Source organism: Sturnus vulgaris, chromosome 5 (assembly GCF_052056855.1).
Source record: "Sturnus vulgaris isolate bStuVul1 chromosome 5, bStuVul1.hap1, whole genome shotgun sequence".
Lineage (NCBI taxonomy): Eukaryota > Metazoa > Chordata > Aves > Passeriformes > Sturnidae > Sturnus > Sturnus vulgaris.
Genome location: NC_142247.1, coordinates 25,973,781 through 25,994,677, shown reverse-complemented (window position 1 = coordinate 25,994,677; position 20,897 = coordinate 25,973,781). Strand labels below are relative to the sequence as shown.

Below are 20,897 nucleotides of genomic sequence, written 5' to 3'. Positions count from 1 at the left end.
AGTAGCATTCATGTATCAATTCTGTGTGGTGTTATCACACTAACACAAGGTTACAGTTCAGTAGCAGTAACAAGAAAAGCCAAGTAAAATATTTGTACTCTGATGCTTTCATGCATTCTAGGAATTGGTATTTAGCTTGTGTCTGATGTCTGGTACTTCAAGTTAAAATGGATGTTCTGCAAAACCTATAAAAATTGCAACAAAATGTCTATACTGTGTAAATGGACATGCATTTCTTTTTTTCCAGCAAGAGGTGTTGCTAGTGTTCAAATCACTTTCACTGCTCAGAGCAGCTGCTCAGAAGTGGTGAGAATGTATTTCATCTTACAAATAGCTAATCCTAAATCATGGCTTTATTTGGGCCTCGACAAGAAGTAGCTCACTGTTTTATCTCCAGGAGAGAGTATATATTACACAAGGAGGTTTTGGGGAGGAAATTTGCTACTAGTTCATGTAATCAGTGAACTATTTTTCTTTCTACATGAGCTCAGCACTGCAGGTAGCAAATCTCAAAAATTCATCCACAGTAACCTCTACTGAAGGAATTGTTCCATAATTTTTTTAGTGTGAACCATTCAAATGCACTTTTAAATATGTGATTTGAAGTCAGCAATATGCTGTTCTTCTTATGCTGCATTTTTCTTTCTCTGTCCAGGAACCCAGTGGTAACCACACTCCTCCTCAGTTGTCTCCATCACTTAGCCAAAGCACTTTCACTACTGGTGGCTCCCTGGACGTTCCCCACATTATCATGCAGGGCGATGCAAGGAGAAGAAGAAATGAAAATTATTTTGATGATATTCCCCGGTCAAAGCTGGAGAGGCAGATGGCACAGGTAGGACTAAAACCAGTGCTGCTAAAACGCTGGGCCTGGCTGCTTTTGGTTACAGTACTAATCCTGACCAGAGCAGTGGGTTGTATAAGAAGCATGAGTTATAAACAGCAAAGGTTGACAATTTTTCCTAGCTGTCTATTCCAGCTCTCTATATTTCAAATAGTGTCATAATAGTGATATTTTGGTGTATAATTTCTCCTCAGAGGTAGAGGTTTGAGGGTGTTTAGATGCACGGACACTGAGATGAAGGTGGCTTCTGTGCACCAGAGTGTCCAGTCTTCCCCTGGCACCAACTCTGCCCCTCATTTGTGTAATAAGGTGCAGATTCCTGAAATTCTGAGCATCCTAGATAAAAGTAAGCTTGCATCAGTTCACTGCTGGAAACTCAGAGGACTTGAAGGGTGATGATTACTGCATTTATTAATGAGAATGGTCAGCATTCTGCAAAACTGTGATCTGGGGATATATTTTGATTATATGAAAAAAGAAAAAGATATAACTATGCAAAAAAAATTTGAACGGAGCTAGACTCAACTGGATGTTAAATCAAACGGTTCATGAAAGAAAGCTTAAAGTAGCCTCTATCTCTAAATTTTTTCTTCCAATCACTGAAAGAGTACTGATAATTTTAAATTAAGCATACATTGAGTGATGCCACAGAACCACGTAGGATGGAACTGACCCTTCAGGTCTTCAACTCCAGCCCTTAACTCAGCATTGCCATGTTCCCCACTAAGCCATGTCCCAAAGAGGCACACCTACATGTTTTTTGAACAATTCCAGGGATGATGATTGAACCACTTCCCTGGACAGCTCACTGCAATGCCTGACCGCCCCTTCAGTGAAGAAATTTTTCCTAATATTCAATCTAAAGTGCAGTAAATTATGCATGGACAATCTGTTGGTGAAAGTGTTTTAGAATGAGCTCAACTGGTTTTCAGTGATACCTATGATGATAAGACAGCCAGATTTATGCTGCATGATGGAAACAGGACTTTGATTTGCTGTCAGAAGCAGATGGGCAGCCAGGGCAGTTCCTGGAGCAACTCATTCCACGAAGGAGCAGGTTGCTGCATGCTTCCCTGCATGAGGCTTCCCAGCAGTGTCTCTGCCTGCCACAACCCAAAATAGAGCCTCTGTCCAAAATTCAACCTCAAAATGGAAACAGCTATGCAAATAACTGTATTATAATGAACAAAAGGCTGCAGTCTGTCAGCTAATTACATGAACGAGAAGTAATTAAATAAACAAACAAAACAAGGTGCTGCCATTACCTGGGAACACAGAAACAAATTGAATTCCATTTGTTCAGAGGACATTTTTAGGGAAGTGAAATTGCATTTGGTTGGGTGGGGCTGTTGCCTTGCCCTCTTTTAATCTAATTTTCTGCTATATAATCTTCCTGTACAGAATTAAGGAGAAAGTTGCTGAGTGAATGAGCTTGTTTTCAAACCAAAGTCTGCTGGGCTTCTGTGGCAAGAATAAGGTTGAGCTGTAGTCCAGCAAAGAAAAGACAACTTCTTAACATGAAAATATTTCTTGAAGGTCATGAAATTTAGGTATAAAATGCACACTTGCTTGTGGCCAAATACATTGATTTGTCTAATTAGTTCATTTTATCACTTTGTTCACAAATCTCTATACTCACTACCTCTTTTAGTCACTAGCATTGAAGACAAAAAAATAAAACAAACAAAATAACCCCTATGCTAACAATTATTTCTGACTCTGTTTCACTCCTTTCTTTTACTGATATTCCCAAGAGGTATGCCATACTCTTATAGATGATGCCTGGAGATTTTCTTTGTGCTGTTGAATTCTGCATTTCCAGAAGGACTGATATGTTAAAAGTTAAAAGAGAAAACTGAGCAGTTATTACTTACACCACTCCACACTGGTGTAGAACCAATTAAGTGCTTAAGGGATTTTTTTTGTTGTTGTTGGGGGTTTTTTGGGGTTTTGCTTGGGTGGGTGGGTAATTGGTTTGGTGGGGGGGAGTGCCTGTGTTTTTGTGGGTTTTTTTGTTGGGTGTTTTTTCTGTCGTTGTGGGAGTGTGTACCTACTGAATGGATGACTCCAGTGCCTTCTCTCTAATTTTAACCATTGAATATAGTTGTCATCCTTTGGGGGACCCCAAAGGAGAAAATGGATTCAGATTAAATCCATAAAACTGTGGTTTGTGTTGTTCCCTGAACTCCAATCTGTTTGAAGTCTTTTTCAGCTCTGCCCCCAAATTCTGCATTCCTGATGTATGTAAAATTCCCTTTGACTTTAATGGGAAAGTCAATGACTCCCTCTGGTGATCATTCTCAACAAATTGGACTCACCCCATTAGGAGGCTAATCAGGGATTTCTTCAACCATTCTAGCCCAAAAATAGATTCTTAAATTTATTTTGTGCAATGTGTGTTCTGCCAAATTGAACTATATTTCCTTCAGTCTTTTCCCCCAAAGCCCATTTGAAATTAAAAGTAAAATAATTGTTTCTGTGAAGTAAAGGAGATCCAGCTGATTCTTAACATGAACCTTCTGCTCTGAGTGTTGTGGGGTTTTTGGGTTTTTCTTTTATCTAGCAACTTTCTCCTTGCAGTTTGCTTGTTCCTTTGGCTGGTGTCAGATCAGCAGCAACTTCTGAACTGATACTGGTCCAGCTTCCCAGCTAGAATACTTCTTGCATACAGAATGGTCTAGAGGGATTTTTTGAATTGCTTTGAGAATGTTCTTTTGTCTTACCCCTTTCTTTGCTAGGCTGTGTGCATGCTGCTGTATGAATCTGCATGTTTACTGGATGCTATTGTACACAAATGTGCATAAAGACATCTTGGATGCTGTGATGTTTTGGAAGTGTTTTAGGTATGTTCTTGATGATGAGATATATGGGTGTTTTTATGGCCTTGAAGAGAGAGGCCAACATGGTATTGCAAAATTATTTGTTGTATTGCTTTCATGAACTTGATTTTATTTTAAAAATGTTAGAATAAGACTATCTTATCCTCAATTTATAATCGAAAATCTGAAGATATTTTGATGAAACTGGATGTTTCCATCTTTACTATGGCCTGTGTTTTCCTAAACTGTTACAGGGAGTCATCAAGCATGTTGATCTTTGTATCAGTCAACCAGTATTTCTTAAACAATGAGCACAACAACTTAAATCTGTTTTCCTTTGATGTGCTAGATGTGTTTAAACAGTTCTCTAAACCATAATCAAATCTGCTTGTAAGTAATACAACTCTTTGTTTCCTGGAGGAAGCACTGATTTAAATTTACTTAATGTGGGTGGTTTTGTCTCAAGGCCAGCATGTACCTTCATTTACAGTTCCCTAGCAGACTGTTTGTGACCTAAGGGGAAAATCGTAATACAAACAATGAGTCTAACCAGTTTAGATTCCCCAATGGAATAGGTTTGGTCATCCAACCCTCTGGTTCATCATCCAGATGCAAAAGTCTGTGATGTCTGGTTGTATAAATCATAACTGCCAAAATGGTAATACAGAAGGTTGTGAGATGGTTTGTTTTCAAAAAAAAAAAAAAAAAAAAAAAAAAGGAGAAGAAAAAATTTAGAAAGAAATGAGTAGTCTGAGTCATCATTAGCTGTAGATGTTGAATTTTGAGCCTGCAAACTGTAGGTTAGTATGATCAAATTAACATAGTTTAAAATAGCTGAGGTTGTTCTTAAGATTGCCTGAACCTTTAAAATAGAACTGAAATCACACAGGCAAAACTTGAGTACTTTGGAACCCAGATCGGTAGGAGGAGGAGTCCCATTGAAGGGATTGAGCTCTTCATTCACCCCCAAAACAGGTGCAGGGAAGAACTTTGGAGGTTGAAAGGAATGATAGCCAAGTTCATTAAAAGACATCAATTAAAACGTCACCTTTTTAGGATTTTCCAGGCAGAGGGAAGCTTTAGGTACCAGGTGCAGGCGTGTTGCAGACTGCCAGCCCGAGGCCGTGGTTATTGATGGCACCAGCCAGGGGCTCATGGTGCTTTCAGCCCCCCTGGCTCCCTAAAACCCCTTGCCTGGTGCTCCGAGCTCTGCACCCTGCCCTGAGCCACGAGTGGGGGCCAAAACCATCTTTGCCATGGTGGAAGGTGCGGGAAGCACCCCTGCCATGGCACTGCTGGCAGAAGGAGAGCGGGGACAGGCTTCCCCCGTGCTGAGCCTGCTGGCACAGGTCTGTCCCTTGGGGAGGCGGCGGGCAGGGACGAACTGCCAGTGAGCCAGGTGACTTTGTAACAGGATAAAACCGGCCATGGCCCATATGGGAGCACCCCAGGGAACTGTGGTGGAGGGAAATCTTTTAGGATCTGAGAGAGTTGAAAAACTTATTTACTAAGGCTGATAGGAGAAGTTCTTTCCCAGAGTTGCTGAAGTCAGACTTAATTTTTTAAGCCTTTCTGGCTGCTTCATTCATATGGTCTGAGGGCTCTTGGGTTTTGGTTTTTTTAAATTTTAAAAAATTTTTTAATTTTTTTTTCCCTAAAATGCAAGATAGCTTAAATGTAAGGTAATTGTAATGACTGCACAGTAACTGTGAAGTAAATCTGTCCTGATGGTTGGAATTCTGCCTTTTAACATTATTTTGTAAAATACAATAATTCACTGATGGGTTAGGATTGATATGCAGGGAACAATCTTTTAAATGGATTTAGTACAACAGATCCTTTACGTACAGAAGAGGAGAAATGTCATAAAAACAAAACAAAAAAGCAGAATTAGCAAAGACAGATTTATATTAAATTTGTGAAATACTTTTGCTTCTTTCTGAAATAATACCTTCAACTCAGCAATGTCTTCCAAATACTTCACAGATACTAATGCATTTGCATTTCCGGTGCACTGTAGGGCTGTGATTTTAAATCGTACTTCCATTTTTCAGCTAGGAAAGCTGACATAAAGGGATGTTGCAAGTTGAGTAAGATGGCATAGAAAGTTTGAAGGAGCCAAAAATAAAGAAGTCATCTTTAGTTTTGTAACTTTAAACCACAGTAAGACATTTTTATTTACTTATTTCGTGTTTGTTTTCCCGTCTTCTCTGCTTTTGAAGGATTTAAAGATTACTGTGAATGAGGAAAAATACGCCCAAGAGAATACTGGTGTGTAAAATGAGATTATCTAAGAAGCAATGAAGGAGGTTTTTTATCAATGGTTGAAGCTACTCATGAAATAACAGAATTCTTTGCTAGTTGATATTTGAAGCAATAAGTACAAAAATATAGTTGTCTAGATTCATTCTCTTGTTACTTCTTAGGCTATTAATTTCCATTTTTTATAAGCATAAAATAGTCTATGTTGTGAGGATAAATAGACAGCTATCTAAAAAAAGAAGTCAAATCCAAACAAAATGCATACTTTGTTCATATTTTAGGTGCATTATATATTTAATATGGAAAGATGACTGAACTGTGACGACCTTCAATTTAACATCAAAAGAAAAATGCTTAACTAAATCTATTGCTGGCAGTTGTATTTGCAATTCACATAGATGCAAACGCCACAGATGGCTGTATCTTGATCTGTAAATTTCAGCTCATTTTCATCTCTAGATCTCTTGAGAATTGTGTATTTCATACAATCACAGAACCATCACTGGGCTGGATCATCTAGTTCCAACCTCCCTGCTCTGAGCAGTGACACCTCCTACTAGAGGAGGTTTCTCACAGCCCCATCCACCATGGCCTTGAACACTTCCATGGATGGGGTATCCGACACTTCTCTGAACAATGGACAAGTAAACGGATAAAGACCTTATAAATCTATTTAATTTCTGCCTGAATAGAGAAAGAATTTTTTTTTCAAAAATGTTACAGAGGCTAATATTTTAGAACTGAATTCATGTGAGGTGGATCATACCTACAAGTTGCTTCAGCAGATGGAATTAAGGAAGCTGCTTCTATATTCAGTATTAATGATCCAAACTTTAGCCATAAATACTACACCAAGAAAAGGACAAGTCTTCTTCATTAATTTACTGTTTTTCACACTCAGTCTTGTGAACTAGAATGTCTACGTTGAAAAGATTGTATAAAAACTGAATTTTAATATCTAACATTTACATTTTTGATCTGCTGGGAAAAAAGCTGTTCTTAGAGTTTGGGGAGCTTTTCTGAAAGAGCGTTTTTGTTGTTTGGAGATTTTTTTTGCAGAAAGATAGATACTTACAGTCTCATAATCTTTATTGGTGTTTGCCCATTGGTGTTTGTATCCTCTCTGCAAGGCTGAGGCTGGGGTACACTGGAAGCTGGCAGCACCAGCAGAAGGGGTATTGTCAATGAGAAGGAGCTCACACCTATCACCCACTTCTTGCTGAAAGAGAGCCAGTCCAAGAGGCCCAGTTGTTTGGAAATTTTGATGTAAAGTATTTTCAGGAGAAGCAGAAGAAATAAACCAGTGAAAAACATGTAATTCTTCTAATAAGAAGTGATATTTTGAGTCTCTGCTTCTCTGAAGGAAATACAAATTTCACTCTTCATATCTGAAGATTTTTTTTTAAGGAGAAATTGCAGTTATTTCTGCTTGTAAGGCAAGCTCTCTCCCCAGCTTTGAGAACATTCAGGGATGCAGCATCTACTTTCATTAAATACCTGAGGTTTTTTTATATAGGAGAAGGAAATTCAGCAAAGGGCCACCGAGGTGGTTGGGAGCTGAAGCAGTTGCCCTCTGAGGAGAGTCTGCACAGCCAAGGCTGGCTGGAGAAGACATGGCTTTGGGTACTAAAACTGAAAGAGGGACTCTGGAAGCCACGAGGAATTTTCTCCCCTTGTGGACAGGCAAGCAGGGGGACAGGTTGTTCACAGAGTCTGTCCAGTCTCTGTCCTTGAGGTTTTCAAGACCTGACAGGATGAAGCCCTGTGCGATCTGGTCTCATCTCACAGCTGCTCCTGCTTTCAGCTGGAGTTGGAGTGGAGCTTTCCTGAGCTTCCTTGCAGCATGAATTATCCTGTGATTTATATTCTCATTCTTTTGAAAGACTGCTCTATCTAATTTGAAGTATACTGAAACTTTCAGATCTCTTTTGACCTCCCCCAACCTAAATCACTTTGCTAATTTATTTGCTATTTTATTTCTTTCTGTAATCCTACTAAATTTCATCTGACTGATCTCTAGTTCATCAGATCTGTTTTCAGCTCTTAGACCATTCTGAGAAGACCTTGACTTCTGGATCTTCCTTACAGAGCACTGGCACTCCTCCAAGCCACAGCATGGAGCAGGTCCTTGCAGATTGCCTCAACATGTTCAGTCCATTTGTGCTTAAATACCAATAACCATTCTTGAAACATGCTGCATCAGGAGTCCACAGTGTACAAGTCTTGTACTTCTCCTTGCTGCTGCTGGTTTACCAACAGTTCTCCAACACAGGAAGGAAATTTGATCTGATTCATACTGAAGAACCTCATTATGAATATCTTGAATCTTTCTTGGTTCATAGAAGCTGTCTTGGTAGCACATGGAAGGCAATATTGCACTTTTTCTTTGTTATTCTCAATAATGTATACATACATATAAATATACACATGCATACATATACTCCTGAGTGTTTATTTCAAATGGCCAGGAGCAATGTCAAAAGGTCATGAGAACCAGGGTATGGTGGCTGGATTTTTAAACATTTCTAGTCACTTGCTGGTCCCTGCAGTTAGGTTGGCTGGAACTTTCTGAACCTTCCTTTCCTCTCATCTTAAATACTCTTTTAGCCCTTCTTTGGTCCTTTAGTATCTTCTATGACTTTTCAAGGATAATTACTCCTAATTTAGGTAAATCTTTAACATCTCCTAACATGCCATTGAGTGAAATTCATTGAGCTTTAATGAATACATCTGGACTGCCTTCCACCTGGCTCCTGCTCCTCCTGTGTGTGCTGTCCAGGTATTTTTTCTGCCACTTTCCTCTCCTTAGAAAGCATATGATTTTTATGATCGGTCTTAAAGTTACTTTCTTTCTTCAGATTATCAGCCATGTTTTCCTAGTCTATAAGGAGGAAGCCTAAAGTTTTTCCTGGATAAATCTTTCCACGCTTCCTTTGCCCATCCTGCCTGTCAGAGTTGGATTCTACTGTAACTAGACAGGGAAACCTTTCATGCGTGGGACACTGCAAAAAGGATGTGATAGCAGAGTCTTGCTGTGACATTGCTTGTAAGAATTTATCTTTGGGAAGTATTAAGATAGCAGCATGTTTGATACTAATCAGACAATAGGTAATGCTATTGTTTTGCTCTTCTTTGCCATATTACTTAGGAAAATGTTCTTCGTTAAACTCTTTCACAAAACCTCTGTGTCAGTGGTATTGGGTGCCCAAGTGTATTTGTGTTTGTTGTGGTGGAAGTATATGCACAGATTGAATTCTTTAGGGTTTTTTTGAGAGCATATGTTTTGGGAGCTGAAAATTGTGAGTGTTTGAAGCCTAATCCCCATTCTTCCTTCTACTGCCTATTTTTTGGCCTCAGATAATCACATAACCTTTTTTGTTGCCTTGGTTCCTTCCTCTCCACCACAGGGATATGCAACTTCAGGTGCTTCTCCTGGGCATTTCATAATTCATTAAAAATTTTAAGTACTTTGAAGATATAAAATATGTATATAGTAAATGCTAAATATTTCTACAATGGTGCAAGGAAAAGGTTGATTTCTGAATTTGAATTCATTACCATCCATAAAATTAATGTTCCATCTGCACTGCATTTTAGTACCTTAGTCATTCAAACATTAATGAATGCAAAACTGAGTAATGAGTTTTGCACTGCTGCCCTTCTGACTGGGCATTCGTGGAGTTGTGGGAGATTCTCAGTCTTTGCTAGTCTGCTTGATTTATTGTTGATTATATTTAAAGATAGTTTCAACCTTTAAACCTTTAATTCTGGAGGTAGATCTGTTTTTGGGGGAAGTTCACTTGAACAGTTATTGAAGCAGGGACTTTGACCCAAAATTTGTGTGTTTCCATCTGGGAGAAGATGGGCTGGGGCAGGAGGGGCAGGATGGGTATCATTGACAAGTGTAAGAGAGGATTAGTTCCCTGCCCTCTTTTTAAAAGGAGCAGCTTAAAGCCAGGGCACACACGTGTTGCAGGGTTATCTGTCCCTGAGTTAGCACCAGGGCAGCTGAAGGACTGAGCTGGCTGAGGGCCCATGCCCATCCCTAAAGGCAAGTCCTCGAGAGGGGCAGGATTTAAGGGCACACTTTTGTCTCAAGAGTATCATGCTGCTGAGAAGTGGCTGCACGATGTGGCAGCATCATGGCAACCCCTTGCCAGTTCTGGGGAGAAATAAAACATCTGCCAGCATGCAGTATCCTGCTGCATCCCTTACTGCTTTCACTACCTCAGAATAGCAGTGCAGTCAGTTGACTACCTTGATTACCAGATGCTTGGGCATGCTGCACCAACATGGAAATGCCTTCTCTTTGCTCTTCTCTTGAAAAACAGGCACAATCTTCTGCCATGTATTCCTATTCAGAAATCTTCCCCTCCTCAGGCAAACAGATATAGGCATCACAGTGATGGGTATGGCCAGAACATCCAGAATTCAGTTTGCTTAGCATACACTGAAAAAGGTCATTCATTGGGAACCACTAGTGCAATGTCCTAAGGATGGCACTGCAGAAGAAGCTGCAGCAGTATTTTGCTTGCACTGAGACTGTGTTCATCACATGGAAGAGGACTAGTTTGTAGCAAGTTGTAGGGGATGAGGTAGAAGACTGAACAAAAGTTAAAATTTTAATTAGTTAATGCTATGAAAATGTAGAGCCCTGCACATCGTGAAAAAGAAGCAAGGAACTTCGGAAACAGATGCAGGAGGTGGAATTAACCACATATGTGAAAGTTTTAAAATTACTGAAGCTGGAAGAAGGGATGTGTGCTCATGCATTTTGTAGGAAATAAGGGACAATTAACAGCATTAGACAGCCACCAGGCTGTCTGGCAGCTCTCTGTAGTCAGTCCAGAGGATGCCAGGCTTCCCTGACAGTAACCAGAAGTGGTAACTTACTCTGTCAGCAGCCAGGGTGCAGGCTACAAAAGGTAAGAGCAAGAGTCATATTTTAAGAAGACTTGCATTTCTCCAGGTTGATTTGAGCATTAGTGCTAAATTCCTGCTGCTGCTGCTGACAAAAATCAGCAATGCACGTTCTTGATGTTGTTAAATTACTGGTATATTAATTGCTATCTTTTCTGGATGCTGCAGTTGCATTTTTCATGTCTGTTTATTGCCTTTTGTTGCTGCCTGCTGAAGATAGCGTGGGCAGATCCTATGTCTGATGCTTGGTTTTAGTTGCCTGGCTACTGTAAAATGTTATTTTAGCTTTTGCTGAGGTGCCACAGATGCTTTATTGACAATTGTCCAAACAAGGAAATATATAAAAGATGCTGGTGAATGCTGTGCTTGCCTAGTTCTGCTGCTTTTGCTAGAGATGCTACAATATGCTTATTTTGCTTCGCTACTACAGATTCTCTGTACAATAATGTAGAGGGTAGGCTGAAACCTTCCATTTACACACTGGGGTCATGGTCAATGCCAAAGGTAATATTATCTGTATCTTAATATGCAAAGGAACTGTTGTTGGGAGGAGATGGTGGGCAGCTGCTTCACTAAATTCCAATGCATTCATTTCTGGTAATTGTTATAAAGAAAATGTATTTTTCCTGTTGATTGTGCTGCCAGATTTTTCCCTTCCTTTCTCCCTGTGAATGTCTCCAACACAGAGAGATTTAAGTCTCAAAACTTACTTGGCATGTTGACTTCAAACTTCTTTCCTGCCAAAACCTGAAAGTTACTAGTATTTCTTCTGATCTAGGCAATTTCTATTTATGCTTGCATAACTTTATCTCTTTACATCATGAGCGCTTCTGACTATATTGTTTTCTTGTACTCACAGTCTGAAACCTCTTCTAAGGTCTCTGAATAAGCTATGTTTCTTTTCATTCAGTCCAAAAATATTGTGTCGGCAAATAAATGAAAGAATTACTTTTTACAACTGTTTTGCTTCCTTCTTTCGTATTATTGCAAGCCTTTTCTTAATTATTCTTGCCTTTTGGCAGTTGCAGCGCATTAATATTTACAAGATGAGATACAGTTTTCTGTTTATATTAGCAGTCTTCGGTCTGTGAGATCTGGACCAACCAGAATGCAGGATATCCTTTCTCATCGATTCACCAGGTTCATAATGTAAGATACAGTGATGAATGGCTATGTTGTCACTCTATGGATGTGCAGTGTGTCGCCTTGGTGTCATCTCCGGCTGTCGTGTCACTGAAATGACGGAGGCCACCCATGCCGTGTCCTGGCCGCGCAGGGCCGTGTGTGCACAGTGCTGTGTCGTGCCGTGCTGTGTCGGGGGCACCGCCAGCAGCCCCGCTCAGGGGGGCTTTCAGTTCTGTCCCTCGTGTTTTTTGTCCACTCCCTCCTGCGTGTACAAACCGTGTAAACAGCTGGGTTTGCACAGTTTCGCCCCCGCAGTGTGTCGTGCTGCCCTCTCTGTGTTGGTCTGCAGGCTTTGGCCAGCTGAGGTGACACGCCGCCTTGGCGGAGGCGCTCGGGGCCAGCCGGGGGTAAATGCCGATGGTGCCCGGGGTTTTGTCACTTGTGTGGCGGCCACAAGCGCTGTGCACGTGAGAGCAGTCCTGGTGACCCGTGCTGCAGCGTGCCGAGGACAGCAGACACTCGTTCAGCAGAGTATTTGAGAGCGGCTGTAGGTTTCTCATCATTCTCTCACGCCTCCTTGGAACACTTCTGCCAGAGAGGGGTCATTTTGGCTACCGAGCTTCAGAAGTATTTTAAATCTGAAGTACGCCATGAATCCGTTTCCATTATTTCAAAAGCCAAACATTTAAGCAGCTAAAAAAATTGGTCTTCCTCTAGGAATTGAAGCACAAGCAAATAATGAGGATTCAACTGGTCTGCAGAACATTTCAAATTTTTACAGGGAAAGAATTATAAATGTTTCAGCCAGAGCTGTTATATCCATGTGTGCTCCAATTTGCTGTTGTCATGGTGACTAATACACGTTACCATAACTAGGCATGAGGCTTAACAGGTGAAAAGTTATAAGATGTGGTCCTTGTTAAAAATAACTACATTCAAACCACTCAAAACCAGACCTTCTTGGTTTTTTCCTTCCTTTTAGCATGGAGTCTTTTTAACTTGACATTTTTATAAAAAGACGAGGGAGGTGTTAGATTTTTATAGATTTATTGAGGTTATTTCTTATCTGCGACTATCTCTGCATCCAGGTGCCTTTAATATGAGTCAAATACACTTTTCAGAGAATGGGATAAGATAGGAAAATGTGCAGCAATTGTAGAAAAAATTGTAGAGAAAATAATAGCTGTAGTCTACTTCTGTAGTTCATTTGACATCAAGCATCCAGCCTTTTCTAGAGCACTGAGAAGTGCATATCTGCCCATTTTGGGGGTTGTAAAATACTGCAAGAGCACAGGGTATTGTTCTCTAAGGCTATTAAAAGCTGTCATTGCAAAAGGATTGAATCCTTACCTCTCTGGCACCTGCCTTAAGATCATTTTCTGATTATAAATTCTTTATCTGCAAAATGTGGAACAAAAAAAAATCTTCTTTTTCAAGTTGGCTGAGGCCAAAGAGAGGAAAGGTGCTGGTTAAAGTCATAGGGAGGTTAGAATACTAAACCACAGGCGGTACAGCAAAAACCATGTGATAAATTGCACAGCTGTCTGATGAGCTGTAAAGTTAGATGAGGAAGAAATTATCTCTTGCCTTTCTACTTCATCAGAGAGATAAATATCTCCATCCGTATATTGTGTCATAAAAAATACATAAGCTTAAATGTTTGATTATTTCTTATAATTGCAAATTAAATATTCAAACCAGAAAATCCTTATCCTATCATATCTATTTTTAAAACTTAAATCAAACATTATAGTTGGTCTTGCACAGCAATTTATGAACATTTCTGTACTGCTTGAAAAGTGTATTAGGTGATTATGAAGGACCTGAATCTCAATATATCACCCATAAATTGTTCCACATCAACTCCTCAGATTTAGGACTACTAGTAATTAATATTTTTCCACCCTGACTTGAGCCTTGTGGTTTCAAGTCTTCTCTAGGTCAAAGATGGTCCTATTTTGTATTTTACCTGACGTTAGCTGTCGTCATCACATCCTAAATCTCAGCATTTCAGTATCTAGTCAGCTGAGAAGCTCCCTTTCTTCTTGGTGAGGTTTTTAGACACGGATTTATGAATGTATTTAGCTGTCTAAATCTTGTTTAAAAGATTTTCTTTCCTTAAAAAAAAAAAAAAGAATAAAAATAAGAAAGGAAATTGCATAGGGAATATGTAATAGGAATTACACTTCTAAACGTCTTCATGGATCTGGGCTTTGGAGACTACCCTGTTACAACTCAGTCTAAGTAGGTTATGAATACTAACAATAGTACTGTTTAAAAGTCTAAGGAGCTTGGTAAGAAACAAAAGGAAAGGGAACTGTGAACCACTTCTGCTGAGTATTAAAAAACACCAATGATACAGCTGTAAAAGAAAATGTTGAATATCTACAGTGTCTCCTCCATCCCTCATAAGAATCTATATCTATGTGTTTAATTTTATGCACTTTTCTTAGTAGCTGCTCCCTCTACAAGACACACAGAAATACATGAAAGGCCTCCAGGGCACTGGTCTGTCAGGAACAGCAGAAATCCTGTATGTCTGCACTGCCCTAACCTCAGCTCTAGTGCATGTCTGGGACATCCTAGAGATACGTATAGTAATTTCGGCAATTGTCTAATTTAAAGGAGTAGGTAGTAGGATGATTACATTTATAGAGAATTCAATGGATACAAACATGGTGTCCAAAAAATCCCACTCTAAGTTTCTCATACACTAGTTTTATTTGCGTGGTTGAAGATTATTTCTCATTTCTTTATAAAATTGAGCCAAAACAAGAGGTAATCATTGTTCCCCTTTTTCTGCCCTTTATTTACAGACAGAAACAATGCAGGTCTCTATGCTTTTCATACTTCATGTGTAAAAGGGAAACAAACTAAAATTATGTACTCACTTTACTCCCTGCACAATTTGCCAGTGCTATCCTTTTCCTGCTGAGCAGTGCAACAGAAGGGTTTGGAGCACTGACCCTGGTCACTTGTTCAGTAGAAGTTCTGGTCCTGCTTCATGGCCATCCCTGTGCTTCCTTGGTAGAGAAACCAGTGTTCAAAAGATGTACTTTTGCAGCTTTTCTGTCCTGAATTTACTCCCTCTCCACATAGGAACCTTTTGCTAAATGGCCAGGATGTACCTCCTGAGCTCTGCTTCCTTACACAGAACATGCAGGAGTGTATCTTTATTAAGGAAAAAAAAAACTAAAGCCAAGTAGTCTGTTAGCTGTGGCCTTGAACAGTCTTCATAAGAGACAGCTGAACACACTGAGAATTTATGATGGGTACAGTCCATCTCTTGTTGTCAAAGACAGACTCCACTAATAAGGATGCAGATCCTTGCCCCTTGTAATATGATGGAAATCTTATTTTATAAGAACTGCCTCATAAAGAAATCAAATTCCCACTTCAGATTAAATAAGATAGAAAGTTTTTATGCATTAGTGGCCAGAACGACTCACTTTTGTGGATGCAAACTTACAAAATTTGAAGCAATTGCTTCTGCTGCTTTCCTTTCAAAATCTGATGCTGAAGACATATCCATGGCCTATAGGCAACTTAACTAGGCAAAACAGAAATTACAGTACTGTGTAATTGGTAGATTTGCTAATGGTGTCAACAGTAACTAGGTTCGTTGTTTTATGATGTTCTCTTGCTTGAAGTTGCCATAATGGCAGGGTAATGTTGATGTTTCCAGATTTATCTCTTGCTTTCCATTGCAGAGCTGTGTGAATGCGTGTCATTTTGTTATTTTGTGACACATGAAAATGATGTACTTGTTCTGTTTACTCTGTCCCGACTTAATTAGTAAGATGTGATAGTTTGCCAGACTTTGAATGTCTTTGGTAAGATCTTTTTCATGTGTTTTTGATGCTTAACTTCTTTTTGCTATAAAAGTGTAAACTTCTAGCCATGTTCTGTGTGAAATACTGATGACAATTCCTTGTCAGTTTCAACACATATTTTAACAATATGGCATACAGAGAAAATACACAGACATAAGTGCAGGTAAAGAAAGAAGTAGCACAATCCAAACTGAAATAATCATAAAGGAAAGGGTAAAATAGTTTTAGAGAGAATGGGCAGGAGAAGGAGGAGGATCAGGAAGGACAAGTGTAATTGCGAAAAGACAGAGTTGTGAGGAGAATTGAGAGGCAGTCCAGACCAGACAGGATAGGAGAGAAGTGAGGGTGGTGGCAGAGGGAAGAGGGCTTAGGAAGAGGAGAATTCCATGCACGGGTCATTTTCAGTTAAAGTGAGTTGATGCAATATGCCTGGAAGGTAAAAGGAGCCCCCCAAGGAGAGGTCAGTTCAGGTCCTATGGAGCCATGATCCCAAATACACAATGGCAAGCAAGACCCAGACCAGCGCTGCCAGGCTGGGGACATTCCTGTACTGATGCCTGCACTGGCTCTTTTGGAGGGAAGAAGTGTGCAGCTAAGGGGTTTGGCATCAAACTGCACTCCTACCTGTGTTCTCTGAGGGCTTTGAGGAAAGAGAGGAGATGACAGCTCAGAAAGGCAATCTCCTATATCTGTGAGAAGGATGAATGTGGAAGGGTGATGTTTAGTACCTCCACAATGAGGCATCAAGAGAAGGTGATCAAAGTAAATATTCATAAAGAGATTAAAGAATGCCTCGTGTGTTTGAAGAATGTATGATAAGTCTTCAGATCAAAGTAATGTGTCTGTTATTTAGCCATTTAGGAAAGTTAGTTATTGGTTATATGTGCAGGATAATGGAAGGCATATTAACTGTGCAGAAAAGCTTGTAAAACACATAGCAGGATTTGTGAAAGGCATTTTTGTGCATCTCATGATTTTTCTCAAGTGCTCTCATCCTCATATATGTATTGTAAACACTTATTTTTAAGGAACATTTCCGGTGCCTAATGATTTTATTCTCAAAGCAGAGATTTAATTAAAGCCTCATTAAACACTACAGTAGATGATTTTGGATTATAAATTAAATCATGAAAAATATTGTAGGAGTTGTGTTCCCTTATTTTAGTAACATGGCTCTATGTCTAGAAAATAAATCCATGTTAATTGAGCACAACAGTGGAGGGCTACTTTATAGTGAATTTTCCTGCACATACTCTTACTTCTTGAACAACTGTGATTTTCAGACAGGAGACTGGGGAGAGCCTTCAATTACCTTGAGACCGCCAAATGAAGCCACAGCATCAACGCCTGTACAATATTGGCAGCATCATCCAGAGAAACTCATTTTCCAGTCATGCGATTATAAAGCATTTGTAAGTGTTGATAAATTTAGTGGTTTGATTTGGGGTAGATATATCAAACTTGGATTTTGATAGTCTGTTGTGTTTTACTTTCATTTATAATATTTTTCAGTCACTTTTAGAGAGACAGGTCACTACTTCTGAAATACTATAATTGTAATAAATGAGAAACAAGGATGCACAGTACTTTTTTGCTATGAATTGTGTGATACATTGTAGTCCATGTGGCATTTGTCTTAGAGAAAGGGCACTATGAGTAAGTGGCTAAGTGTTGTTGAAGTGACAGTGAGAGTAAGCACCCCTACTTTCATGTCTTACAAGTCCCTGTCTAGTAGTTATGAAAGAATAATAAAACATAGTATGGGATCCTCTTACCTAACTTAATGCTATGTGCACAGCAGTTAGTGTTGCCTGCCTGAACTTTATACATGTGTTTTTGGGACAGGAAATAGGGAAAAAGGAGATGAGGGTTCCATCCATGGGACAAGGGCACATTCAGACCTCTCCAAACCTGACTCCTTGAAATGCCAGTCAGTTCCAGCAGGGCAGGACATGCTTATTTTTACCTTCATGTGGCTGCAGGTGATTACTACTTCCCATCCCTGGAGAAATGGAGCTTCCCCTTACAACTAAAGACAATTAGTCTTTTCTGGCTGTTATAAATGCTTGTGGAGGAGAGAAAGGTCTCCTGCAGTACAGAAATAATTGAAAGGCTTTTTTTTTTTTAAACGGAAAACAGTTTTCTGAAATCTTGAGTTCACTGTCAGCATGATGGGGGCACTGGAGCTTCTGGGGAGCTGAAGAAGTACCTCAGCCCACCTTTTTAAAGGTTTGCATTTCCCCTTCTGACTTTATGGAAAGCATTGCTGAAGGTGCCTGCCAGCCCACTGTGCTCTCTCTGGAGTGGCTGCCCTACAAAGGAAGGCTGGCTTAGGGTACAAAGGAAAGGGGCTCAGTAGTTGCAATGACTTCAGGATAATAGCTGAGGGTGAACTACTGGTCCAGGCCATGGGGTTGAGATCTTCACTTGAAGGGGCTTGGATCTTTGGTGCTTTTTAGGATAATGCTCTGTTCATTAAATACTGATGCACTTTGGGGAACAATTGGAGGTTGCTGGACCAGATTTAAGGCATATCTGGGAAAGTAGGAATTAGAGACCAAATGCAGGGGAGACAGAGCCTGGCTCCCGCTGAAGAGGGGCAGAAGGGGTGACACAGACCTGTCTTTCTGGAGCACATGTCTGTCTTCCATCAGAACCTCACAGGCTTAAAAATTGCCATGCATGCAGTGATTATCCCTGGACAGTAACTAGAACCTCTGCCTTCCTCAGCAAGTTACAGTCAAGGATCTCAACTGCTCTCAGTCTTATTCTCCTATTATCCAAAACCTCCTTGCTCACCTCAGATTGAAAAAGAAGGTTAGCAACTTCTAGTTCTTTAAATATTTTTCATAGTTTTCAGTGAAGGGAACATGTTATCTCAAGTGCCTTTTCTCTTTTTGCATGATCCAGCAGTAAATTCATAATCTGATGTAACCTTTGTAGTAGACTGGAAGATGGATCATTAAAGAAATTAATCTGGAATGACCAGGAATATCCAAGCTAGTGGTGATTAAGGAAAAGCCTTCCTTTCCTAGGGAACAGGTGTCACCACTTGGCTTCAGCTCCTTGAGCTGTATTGACCTCAGCCTTACAGGATAAAACCCTGGCTTGTAAGTTATAATTGGGGTGGCTTTCACTCTGTGCCACATCTATCAGTCAGACTGTTGGATGTTCTCTGTATTGCTTCCCACATGCCCTGGGTGTTTGAGAAGGAATGTTTCCAAAAGCACAGAAATCAAAAGGAAGCAAAATTTCCTCCTAGAGTTTTGTATTTTTCTGACAACTAAATTGGATGGTACTACTGTGATTTGTTTGTCTATTCCACCTTGGGAAGCATTTCTGAATGCCTTCAGCTGAGGCTTTTTGCTGCTGTGCAGATGGGACAGGAGCTCTCCTTTTCTTCTCTTTCTTCCTCTTCTGCTATAAGCAAAAGACACTGCTTTTTTACCCTGGTGTCTGAGCAACTAGAAGCTTTCAAGGAAAAACCAATTTGTTTTACTGTTCTCTATTTTAAAAATGAGGGGGAAAAGAAAAAAAAAAACCAACCAAAAAAACCCAAAGCGAAACAAAAACCATCCAACCAAACAAAAAAATGAAGACATTAATTGTAACCTGCCCAGAGAAGGCTAAGGATTCCAAATGTGTCAGATAGCACGATTCAGTGGAAAACAGAGTTCAATTCAATATGGTTTTGTTTACTCTTCTAATTTCAGAGTTTGCTTTAAATTCGTTGTTTTTCTTCAAGGGCAGTATCAAACTGTCCTGTCAAATTAATGCCCCAAGCCCTGTTCACGTCACCATCCAGCCCCCAGCTGGACTCACAGCTGCTGGTTTATGAATCTTTCACATCTGCAGTCCTCTAGGAATGCCCTTCATTCATTCCTTTATGCTTGTGCTTATCTGGTAGTGTTGATGTTGCTCACCAGCCCATTTATAATGCCCTATAAAGTGTTTCTCAGTAATTGCTGTGTTGGCTACTGTCTACATTGAAATATTTATGCATTTTCTTGCAGGTCAGAGACTCCTCCAGTACACAGCATAAACTGAAGGTTTTAAAGAAAATATATCAGTTTAGGTCAGGAGACCAGAGAACTGAACCAATACACTGTCTGTTCAGTTCCAGCTTACATTCATCTATATCTGAAGTTCTTTTTGATAGGTTCTTGTCTAAGCTGAAGCTGGTTCACCATCTGGTTGGGTCAGCTTAGGCTGCTTCCAAGAGAAGTCAGTCTGGTGAGATGGGTCAGCAGTGGTGGGCTGCAGCATCCTCCAGAAAGAGGCTCCTGCCCACGGTGCTTTCTCTCCTCCTGCAGCCTACTCACCATATTCTCACAGTGGCATGACTTATCTTCTGCTCCCGTGTTGCTCACTTAGGACTGGAGACTTAGAAGAAGCTGTGGCCTTGTGCTGCAGTGAGAATACAGAGAGACTTCTTTGTCCCTAGGGAAGGGCAGGTGAGGGGTGCCTTGCTGTGCTCTCTGCTCATTTAAGCCAGACTTGCATGTGACATCACACAGAAATTCAGAAATGTCCCGAGCACAAGCACACCAGCAGATAGGCACACCTGTAGCATCCATAGGAGACATTCAGAGTGTGCTGTGGCTTTGGTACAGCCCAGTTTGCCATAACAGGACCCCCTGCTGCTAGGTGGGAATGGCAGGAATGCTGCAGCCAGCTCCATCCCTGGAGGAGCAGCAGGTGTGGGGGGTTACTGAGACCTCAGAGGAGCCAGGGCTGCTGTCAGGGTGTAGGAGGGCTCAAACTGGGTGTGCCAGCAAGGGAGAGGTCTGTGGCACAGGGGCTGTGTCACTGAGGCACTGTCTGCCTTGTGACCTTTGGAGATGAGCTGGCTCCTCTGGTGGTATCCAGTCAGCTGAACCAGGACACAGCAGCCTGCTGCTTCCTCTCACACATCTGGAGCCCTCCTCCAGGTCACTACAGGCTTCAAAATAATAGTTCAGGGTCAGCCTTTCCTTAGGAAGACATAATAGTTTAAGCTAGTTTTAGTACAGATTTATTGTCTCTCTTTGCTGACATGGGGCTCTGCTATTTGCACGTAAATTAGTTACAGATTGAATACACTGAGGTTAAGAT

General features: G+C 40.4%; 1 protein-coding gene across 30 annotated transcripts in view; it reads left to right on the top strand.

The window, feature by feature from the left end:
* Window positions 1–20,897, top strand: part of ANKS1B (ankyrin repeat and sterile alpha motif domain containing 1B) — a 405,789-nt gene that overhangs the window by 360,804 nt on the left and 24,088 nt on the right. For 14 of the 30 annotated variants that reach the window (XM_088165098.1, XM_088165094.1, XM_088165099.1 and 11 more), the window contains 3 exons: window positions 656–835; window positions 11,920–11,994; window positions 17,087–17,215. In XM_088165098.1, the coding sequence (XP_088021224.1) occupies window positions 656–835; window positions 11,920–11,994; window positions 17,087–17,215 (384 nt within the window). The remainder of the gene's footprint in view (window positions 1–655; window positions 836–11,919; window positions 11,995–17,086; window positions 17,216–20,897) is intronic. The other 16 variants (XM_088165092.1, XM_088165095.1, XM_088165089.1 and 13 more) reach the window with 2 other exon arrangements.